The following is a 9755-nucleotide window of genomic DNA, read 5'->3' as shown; positions in this document are numbered from 1 at the left end:
ACTTAAGCCCAGGATACAGCCTCTCAGCTCTCAGGGACTGTTCCGAAGAGGTGAGGGAGTGTAAGCAGATAGGGCAGGGGGTCCCCGGAGAAAGAGAACCAGGAATGGCTTTCTGAACAGACGAGAACCCGTTTTGGCCTGTGCCATTTTGTGGTCTAAGCCTGGCCCTGGTGCTTGCCCTTGAACAGGTCTCAGTAATCAGTGATGTTAAACGAACAGAGGAACACAGGGACAGAGAAAAGGCAGTGATAAAGCAGAGTCCTAGGTCCTCCTCAAGGGATAAACATAATAATACACCTTGAGTTGTGCAGGAACTAAGGTCCCTACCCAGGTGGAGGGTGGAATGGTGATGCTGACCGTCCTGACTTAAATCAACAAAGACGTGACTCTGTCGACCTGACCTTTGCCCCAACTTTATGCTAAGTTTTCTGCTCAAGCCCCTTCCTGGATGCGCGCATGTGCCCTTAGCTTAAAACGTCCCCAGTTTTGCTGGGGGGGACCCTGCTTTGGGAAGGCCCCCGTGCTCTCCTTATTTGCTGTGATAAATTCTTCCTTCTCCCCACCTTTGCTGGCTTGGCTGTCTTTCGGCTCGACACCCACCGAGAGATGAACCCAGTTTTCGGGTAACAGGAGGAGCCAGTATGTACAGGAGTTTTCGCAAACAAAACGAAACAAAAAACCAGGTAGTCCGAACAGCAAAATATTCCTGCTAATTAGAGAAAACCAGACATCTCAAGTTAATGAATTGAGTGCTCTCCTGTGTGTGGGAAGATGCGAGATGTATGGGCTCCTTGAAGTCACTCCTTTTATATGCACCTCAGCTGGCCAGCTGAAGGTGACCTCTCCCCCCCAAAATTAAGACACCTAGTGTTGGGGGTGTGGGGGCGGGGACGGGGAGGGTCCTGTGGAGTCCAGGTCGCTGGGGCCCCTACGGGGAGTCAGAGCGCTGCTGCCCTGGGCAGGGGTGCGGCACCCTAGACAGGTACCTGAGGGGTCTCAGCAGGCTGACGCCTGGAAGACAGCGCAGGGGTGCTCTCAGCACACCCGCTTGGCCCAGAGGTCGCACCCACCTGTCCTCAGGGTCCTTCCAGTGTGAACAGTGTTGGGTGAAGGAGTAAATCCTCCCTGTGCCGCCACCCAGCCCTCCCCACCCCAGGGCACCACGGACCCTGCGGGCTAGAGGGGGTGGGGGACGAGTCCCCAAGGCCTGGGGGCGGAACGGGGGCTGGAGAGGAGGCCTTCACGCACGGAGGGCGCTGGGGAGCTCCAACACAAACACACGTGGGTGCCCGGGTCCTGGACCTAGCCGGGTAAGCGAGACCTCGAAAGACGGCGCCTGCGGGGCTGGGCTGGGATCGACCCCGCCCCGAGGCGGCCCACGCAACCCCAAGTCCTCCGCACTCCGGGGGACCCTCCCTTCAGGCCACGCCTATCTCCCGCCGGGCCCCGCCCCTACATGCACCCGCCCCCTCTGGCCCCTCTCCCCTCCAGGATTCGCCCCACACGCGGCCCCGCCCTCCCCGGCCCCGTCCCTCGTGGCCGCCCCGCCCTCTCAGGCCCAGCCCTCAGGGTGGTGCTGAAGGGTGTCCCCGCGCTGCCGTCCCCCGAGCCGCTCTACGCCCTGGCGCGGATGGGGCACGGAGATGAGATCGGTGAGCGTGGCGGGCGCAGAGCTTCTGGGGGATCCACCCGCCGGGGACAGAAGTCGGGCGGGGCCTCTGGTCCTGGGTGGGGGCACTGCTCTGGCCGCCCTCGCGCCCTCAAGGAAACTGAGGCCTGCCTGGGTGGTCACGAGGACGATGGCCCTTGGTCCGAGAGGGGCTGTGTCCGGCAGATCCGGTTCCTCCCTCAGCCCGGGTGTGCGGGGTCCCGGGCGGCCAAGCCCACGCCCCGCCTCAGGCCCTGTGTGCAGCTCCTACTCCAGCCCCTCCCCACACGGCCCCCAAGGGGCCACCACCGCCTCGCCTGGGCTGTCCGCTGACGTTTGCAGCGGTTTCTCTTTTCCTGAGGCCGTGGGCCTGGGCCGGGCTGCGTGGCCGGACGCTGGGCGGGACTGCGGGCAGCGTTCGGGCGATGCCTGCAATTCCTCCGACGCCTGGTGGTCCCTCTCCCCGCCTCTCTCGGACGGGAAGGGAGGGGCAGTGGGCGTGTCCTAACGCGTCTGACCGGCGACCCTGGGTCTGCGGCCAAGCCCGCGGGGGAGGGTGCGCTGCGCGGACCCACCGCGAGTGTCTAACCGTGCTGGTTGTTCAGTTCGTGAGGACGTGAACTTCCCGACCGCCTGCATCTGCAGGTGTGGCCCAGAGGAGATCCCTGCCGACGGTGAGCCCCACCTTCTGCAGGCCGGGGTGGGGAGGGTGGGCTGTCATCCGGCCTCTGGGCTAACCAGATGCTGCAGCTCTGCTCCTACCCCCACCAATTCCTCAATAACCCACCAGTGACCCAGGAAATCTCAGTGCCAGGACCCTCAAGATTCTCCCTGCAGCCCCCAGCCCCCAGAAGTGAGCCTGGGCCTCCTGCCCCATCTCACACACCACTTGGTGTCTTCCTACAAATGGGGAAACTAAGGCCTGGCACCGTCCTGGCTGGCTGAGCAGCGGTTCCTGGCCCAGGTCAGGTATTCAGCCTTTACTCTGCTCTAGAATCCCACCACTCGTTACCGGGCCCCAAACGTTCCAGGTGTCCGCACACTCCGTCTCTTAAAACCCTCTCATCCCCCCAGGGCCCAGTGGGAGGTGAGGCTGGGAGGGCCCTGGAGCCAGGTCCAGGAGGTAACAGTAAGAGAGGGGTTAGCAGTCCTGAGGGTAACGGGGGGGCATGGGCTGGGCTTGGGCCGTGCCTGGATGCCTCCACCCCCAGCAATGCTGTGAGGCAGGAACACGACTCTCCCTGCAGAGTTCAGGCCACTAAAGGCACAGAGATGTGAACTGTGGGGTAAACACAGCCCCCTGGACAGCGCGCTCCCGACCTGGTGGCCCCAGCTTCCCCCCCTGCTCAGGGAGCTGAGCCCGCTGTAGCTCAGTTTACACCTTGGGCCAGGTAACCCGAGGTGCTCTCTTCCCTTTCCGCGGGGTGGCCACGGAAAGGCCCACATGGTGGAAGAGAAGGAAGGCATAAGTGAGTCACGGTGCGGCCCCCAGAGGTGACACACACACCCCGGCAAACGTGCGGTTAGCATTCAGCGTCCAATGTGCAGAAAAGTCTAACCTTGCTGAAACGAGGGAAAACGGCAGAAGGAAATGCACTCCGACAGTAGCAGGGTTTCCTTTACGTAGTAAGATTACAGCTGGTTCTTTTTCTTCGTGGGCTTCTGTATTTCCTGGTTTTGTACGATGAGCGCGCATTAGCTTAACAATCAGAAACCAACTTTCGGGAGAGCAGGGGCCCTTGGAGCCAAGTGGGGCAGGTCTGGGGGCAGCCTGGGGCCAGAGGGGCCTTCTTCCAGACCCCACTGTCCTCGTCACAAGGAGGTCATCTCCAGGGCCTTCTGGGTTCAAGGAGGTGGCCCAGGTGCCCCTCCTGGTGGACGAGTGTTTGGGGGTCACCAACAACAACCCGTGTGGTAGAGTGAAGGGGGATGGGCAGGGCCAAGACAGTGACAGGTGCCGTGGCCGGGGTGGGGAGACACCAGTGTGACCTCAATAAGTGTCACCCCACGGGCAGCAGGTGGCCGGGCGGGAGACGGCGGCGTCTGAGGTCGGCACTCTGGCCTCAGGCCTGGGCATCCCTCAGCGCCTGGAGGCCGTGCTGCAGCTGCTACCACTGGACTGCTACGTGGAGAGCCCGGTAAGCCTGCTCTGGGCCTCAGTTTACCCTTTGCCAGAACTCAGGGGGGCCACTTGCCTTGGGTAGGGGGTAGGACCCGTGTCCCCAAAGACCCCTGAGCCTGATCAGAGGAGCCCTGAACTGTCACCCAACAAAGGGTCCTGGAGGCACCCAGGGCAGGAGCAGAGGGCCACAGAGCTGACCCCCCTCTGTCTCCAGGCTGTGGTCGTGGAGCTGGTGCCCAGTGACAGGGAGAGGGGCCTGCAGACCCCAGTGTGGACAAGCTACCAATCCATCCTCTCCAGGGCCGGCTGTGCGGTGAGCCTGAGATCCCCACCAGGAAAGGGGTCAGGGATCCTCTGTGCCTCCTTGGAGTCCCGAGAGAAGTGAAAGACAGGCCCCCCCCGAACCCTGTACCATGGTTGTGCGAGCTTCTACCCGGGGGTATGGCCACCCCTTGCCCCTGCCTCCCCGCTCCCTTCCAGGACCCTGACCTATCTCTGCCCGGGGGTCCTCACCCATCCCAGCCTGTCCGTGCGGAGCCAGGGGAAAGCGGGGAACCCCATCTGTGGTCAGAGGCCTGGCCCAATGCTGCCTGTCAGCCCCCCACCCTTCAAGGGGCCGGGCCTGTCCTCCCGGGACCACCCACCAGCAGATCTTGGGCAGGACCTTCCTGAAGAGAGGACCCGGGGCTCCCGTCCTGGACAGCAGCCCCACCCCGACCCCCAGGGCAGCTCAGACGATTCAAGGGCCCCAGGCAGGCGGCCACCACAGCCCCCTGTGCACCTGTCCGCCCAACCCTCGCAGGTCAGGAGCCCAGCGTCCTGGGGACCCCAGGCTGGAGAATCTGCTGATGCCCCACTGGGCCTGGGGCCCTCAACCGCCCCCCTTGCCTTCCAGAGCCCCCTGGCCACGATAGAGGCATTTGAGTTTTATGAGTGGACCAGAAAGGCTTTTGCTGTTGTGACAACTGGGTGAGCTCTGGCTGGACCTGCTGGGTCCACTGGGTCCTCCTGGGTCTGCCTGGGTCCGGCTGCATCTGGGCCGAGCCTGGGCCCCTACCGCTTCCCACTGCAGAGCCCTCCCCACCCTCTGCTCAGCCCCTGCCCTGTCGGAGACTAGATGCCCCACGGGGAATGGCAGAGCCGAGGGATTTGCTGAAAGTGCACAGGGTGGGTGGCAGAGCAGGGCTCTGGGCACCCCAGTCCTGTCCATCCCAGCTCGGCACTCAGCCTGCTCCTTATGCAGGGAGGCGGCCCTCTACGGAAACCTCATCCTCAAGAAGGGGTTGCCGGCCCCCGATGCCCTGTTCCAGGCCTGTTGAAGACCACCCGCCCAGAGAGGGATCTGGAACCCTGAACCCGACGCCGCCACCAGCAGGCATGCCCAGCGGCAGATGAACTGGCCTGGCCCTGCCCGGCAGCGCTCAAAGCTCACCCAGCCAGGGGCTCCAGGGGCCCAGCGGGTCCTGGGGGGGCCTCTGCTGACCAGGGCTGGCATTATCCCAGTTCAGGAAAATGATGGAAAAGTGCAGTTACTTGCCAACATACAGTCCAAAGGTTTAAACAGGAGCTCCATCTTCACTCACAAAGGCCTGTTTTGTGCTGAGTGCAACAGCGGCTGTGGGCTCCCCGGAGGGCAGACCCCACCCACTCTCGGTGAACCCTCAGGTGGGAAGTAAGGCCTCCCTCCTCCCGATAGGTTTGGGTCACCTGACTTGGCAAGTCCCTGGGTTTGGGATGAGAGTTCACACAGGTCGAGACCCTCGCGTGGGGAGATCGCACAGAGGGCCTGGGCAGGGGCCTGGGTGACACAGCACATGGCAAGGGGGCCTGGGGGTGAGTGCATCAGCTACCCAGGCAGCCCTGAGTGGGCTGCAGTCACTAAGGTGGCCCTTGAAGAGGGGGCCGGGGCTGCTCCTTCAGCCCCAGAGGCTGGTCTGGAGCCTCCGGGAGCTGACCACACCATCAGCTGGAGTGGGGGGTGCTGGGCCCGGTGCCTGTGTTCCCTCGCTCTGGTGGTTGAGCGCCTACTGAATACGCATGAGCCTGAGTGGGTCTGGGGATGGCCGGGGCGGCGGGTAGAGGACAGGAGGACGCGAGGCACCCAGGCAAAGGGGGCCTGTGAGGTTGTGACGGCTTCCCGGCACGTTCTCAAACTGGGTCTCCCGGGGTGGGCGGAGTTCCCACTGGCCATTGCACAGGGTCCCTCCCTGAGGGCCTTCTCCCTGCTCCTCCAGACCTTCTCACAGCACGTGGGCGTGGGAGCTGGGATGACCAGGGATCCCCAGGGCTCGGGGGAGGCTCCCATGGTTAGGACCAGGAGCTGGTGGGCCTGGAAGGCAGATAGGTCCACTGGGCGGAGGTCTGGGGCTCAGCCTGGGGAAGGGACCATGTTCTGGGCCCGCCGCTGCCGGGGCTGATCTCAGCCCCCTGACCCCACGGCCAGCCGCTTCCAGCCACACACGGGCCTCTCTTGAAACAGCTTTATTGAGGTTGAATTGACATGCAGTAATAAGCTGTTCACGTTTAAAGCATTCAGTTAAATTCGTTTGGGTGTTGGACCAGCACCTCCATCCCCCCCTTCTGCCCTGCCCCCACTGGTCCGCCCCCCTCCCTGCTGGTCAATGTGCACTTTGCAGAACTCCGTGTAAGTGGAAGGCCGTGCATGCCCTCTGCGTGCTCACGGTGGGGTGGGGTGTGTGTGTTTGCATGCGCTGTGCGCATCGATGATTCCACTTTGCTGCAGAGCGGGATTCTGCTGTGCACACGCTGCCGTGTTCCATCCAGGCAGCTCTTGGGGGGCGCCGGGTTGCTTTCAGCTCTTGGCTATCGCAGATAAGCTTGCTGTGAACGTACCCGCACAAGTCTGCGTGGACACGAGCCTTCATTTCTTGAGCAAACACCTCTGGTCAAGTCTCGGCCGTAGGGCGTGTGTATGTGTGACTTTGTAAGAAACTCCCAAACCGTTTCCAAAGCAGCTGAGCTGGTTTACATCCCCAGCCCTGGGAATGTGCATTCCAGCCCCTGGCCCTCATCCTGGCTGCCCGTCTTTCCCGTGAGCCGCTCTAAGGGGACTGTAGCGGTGAGTTCTCTGACCGTTAATGGCATTGAACATCTCATGGGTGTGTGTGCCTTCTGTTTTCTTTGGTGATATGAGTGGTCAATCTCTTGCCCATTTTGGCACTAGGGCGTTTAATGATTCCGGTCACCAATTCCACTATGTGTCGGCGGGGGGAAGGGCAGGGGGCTCCCCCCACCGCCAGGCAGCCCCTCAGCACCAGCCGGTGTCCTGCAGTCCGCTTGGTTCTGACACCCCCTGCCCGGGGACGCGTCAGATCCCGCAGGTTCAGGGCTCAGTCCCACAGGACTGCCCCCCACGATGCCCCCACTCCAGATGCCAGTCCCAAGTCCAGGGGGGCACCTGGGCTTCTGACCGACTGGCTGTAGATAGAGGGTTCCCTTGACCCCTCCTCAGTCTCAGTTTTCTAGAGCAGCTCACAGAACTCAGGGAAACATTCACTCCCTAGATCACTGCTTATCCTACAAGGATAGGACTCAGGACCAGCCAGGTGGACGAGGTACGGGGAGGGGCTTCTGTTCCCTCTCCAGCACCCCTCTCCCTGCACCTACACGTGCTCACCACCCCAAAGCTCTCCAGATGCATCCTTCTGGGTTTCTGTGGAGCCTTCACTACGCAGGCTGTTGGATTCAGTCACTGGCCACTGGCGATTGATCTGACCCCCAGCCCCTCGCCCCTCCCCGAGGTCTGGGTGTGGGGCTGGAGGTTCCAAACCTCTATTCCTGGTCACTTCCCTGCAACCGGCCCCATCCTTAGGGACCTTCCCAGAGTCACCTCAGTCACACAGCAAAGGACAACTTTATCACGCCCATCACTCAGGAAATTCCAAGGGTTTTAGGAGCTCGGTGCCAGCATCAGGGATGAAGACCACACACATTTCTGATTACAAGTCACAGTATGACAGTACTTTCCACTAGTCCAGGCTCTTGCTGGGGAGCCCCAGTGCCCACCAGAAGGGTCTTGGGTTCAGCCCAATGCTCAGACTCAGGGAAGAGCACAGACCACCCTTGCCAGCCATCCACTGAGGAAGAACGTTCCACAGGTGTGGTGGGTCACAGCTGCCCTGTGGCTCAGGTGTGTGGGGATGAGGGTCGCTGGGCACCGCCTGGCCAAGAGCCTGTGCCCCCAGATGCAGGTGCAGCGTCCAGGGTCCCCAGCAGGACCACTTCCCTGGCTTAGGGAAGCCAGGGCTGCGGCTCCCGGGAAGGACCTCAGGTGTCTTATTCCCTGCCTGGATGCCTCACCCAGCAGCGGTCACTCTGCAGAAGCAGTACTGCCTAGTGACGCCGGGGAGCAGAGGCAGGGGATCCACGCTCAGCACCCTCTGTAGAAGGGGTGAGCAGCGGCAGTGCGCCTGGGAGTTTGGGGGGCGAGGGTCACAGGGGGCTGAGCTGGCCTGTGGCCTCTGCCAGTGTCTCCTGCTCACCCCCAAGTCCCCTGCTCCTGTGGGTCTCCGGCTGTGCCCTCGGGGTAGGCAGTGCCCACTGGGGACCTGGCTCCAGCAGGGCTGGAGAGAGACTTGACCACGAACACCACCCTGGGCTGCTCAGGGCCGTGGCCACCATCGACCTCAGGTCTGAGCAGGTCACCGCCGGGGCCTCAGTCTCCTTATTGGTACTGGGGGCAAAAGAGCTTCTGTCTGTGGGGCCTCAAAGCCGGGAGGCATGTACGCCTCTGAGCAGCGCATCTTGGAGTGAGGCTGCCATTTGAGGCCTCCAGGAGCTTGGGACCCGTGGGGTGACATAGGAGCTGTAGGGCACGTGAGGTCCCCAGGACAGACCCACGGTCTCTGGAGCAGCCGGGAGCCTCGTTCTGTCTTAGCCCCCAGCAGGCTCAGTCTGGGCAGCGAGGAAGTTTCAGGTACCAAGTGCTTCCCGCTCGATGCCGGAGCGCGATTGCCACACAGAAACCCCGCCTGCACTTGCACACGCCCCAGCACATGTACAACTTGTGGAAAATTCCAGTGACCCTATACCTGCGTCTGCAACATCAGGCCTGCTGAGCCAGGCCGTGTCAGAGGACTGGTCACCTCAGAGAGCGCCGGCAACTGCCCAGAAAATGAGGACAGAAAGGCTGGGCCCAAGTCCACCCCCACTCACCTGTGCACCTGCCTGAGCACCTGTCCACTTGTCCCCCGACCCCCTGAGCACCTGTCCACTTGTCCCCCGTCCCCCTGAGCACCTGTCCACTTGTCCCCCGTCCCCCTGAGCACCTGTCCACTTGTCCCCCGTCCCCCTGAGCACCTGTCCACTTGTCCCCCGACCCCCTGAGCACCTGTCCACTTGTCCCCCGTCCCCCTGAGCACCTGTCCACTTGTCCCCCGTCCCCCTGAGCACCTGTCCACTTGTCCCCCGTCCCCCTGAGCACCTGTCCACTTGTCCCCCGACCCCCTGAGCACCTGTCCACTTGTCCCCCGTCCCCCTGGGCACCTGTCCACTTGTCCCCCCGTCCCCCTGGGCACCTGTCCACTTGTCCCCCCGTCCCCCTGGGCACCTGTCCACTTGTCCCCCGTCCCCCTGAGCACCTGTCCACTTGTCCCCCGTCCCCCTGAGCACCTGTCCACTTGTCCCCCGTCCCCCTGAGCACCTGTCCACTTGTCCCCCGTCCCCCTGGGCACCTGTCCACTTGTCCCCCCGTCCCCCTGAGCACCTGTCCACTTGTCCCCCGTCCCCCTGGGCACCTGTCCACTTGTCCCCCGTCCCCCTGAGCACCTGTCCACTTGTCCCCCGTCCCCCTGAGCACCTGTCCACTTGTCCCCCGTCCCCCTGAGCACCTGTCCACTTGTCCCCCGTCCCCCTGAGCACCTGTCCACTTGTCCCCCGTCCCCCTGAGCACCTGTCCACTTGTCCCCCGTCCCCCTGAGCACCTGTCCACTTGTCCCCCGTCCCCCTGAGCACCTGTCCACTTGT

General features: G+C 62.9%; 1 protein-coding gene across 7 annotated transcripts; it reads left to right on the top strand.

Annotated features, from left to right (window-relative positions):
* The first annotated feature begins 1560 nt into the window (after positions 1-1560).
* FUOM (fucose mutarotase) lies at positions 1561-9037 on the top strand. 7 transcript variants are annotated; one of them, XR_004346322.1, is made up of 6 exons: positions 1561-1652; positions 3664-3786; positions 3985-4083; positions 4421-4572; positions 4666-4739; positions 5014-9037. XR_004346322.1 is itself a non-coding variant. In XM_032609161.1 (6 exons), the coding sequence occupies exons 1-6, from the start codon at positions 1644-1646 to the stop codon at positions 5087-5089; spliced, it is 522 nt and encodes a 173-aa protein (XP_032465052.1). In that variant the 5' UTR covers positions 1561-1643; the 3' UTR covers positions 5090-9037. The 7 variants fall into 7 exon arrangements, 5 of the variants coding, with proteins under 5 accessions (XP_032465052.1, XP_032465056.1, XP_032465054.1 ...); XR_004346323.1 differs by lacking the exon at positions 4421-4572 and adding an exon at positions 2254-2322; XM_032609161.1 differs by having other exon boundaries at positions 4432-4572.
* The last annotated feature ends 718 nt before the right edge of the window (positions 9038-9755 follow it).

The sequence above is a fragment of the Phocoena sinus genome, chromosome 16, assembly GCF_008692025.1.
Source record: "Phocoena sinus isolate mPhoSin1 chromosome 16, mPhoSin1.pri, whole genome shotgun sequence".
Taxonomy (NCBI): domain Eukaryota; kingdom Metazoa; phylum Chordata; class Mammalia; order Artiodactyla; family Phocoenidae; genus Phocoena; species Phocoena sinus.
Note: the sequence above shows the minus strand (reverse complement) of the source record. Positions and strands in the feature narration are given on the sequence as shown.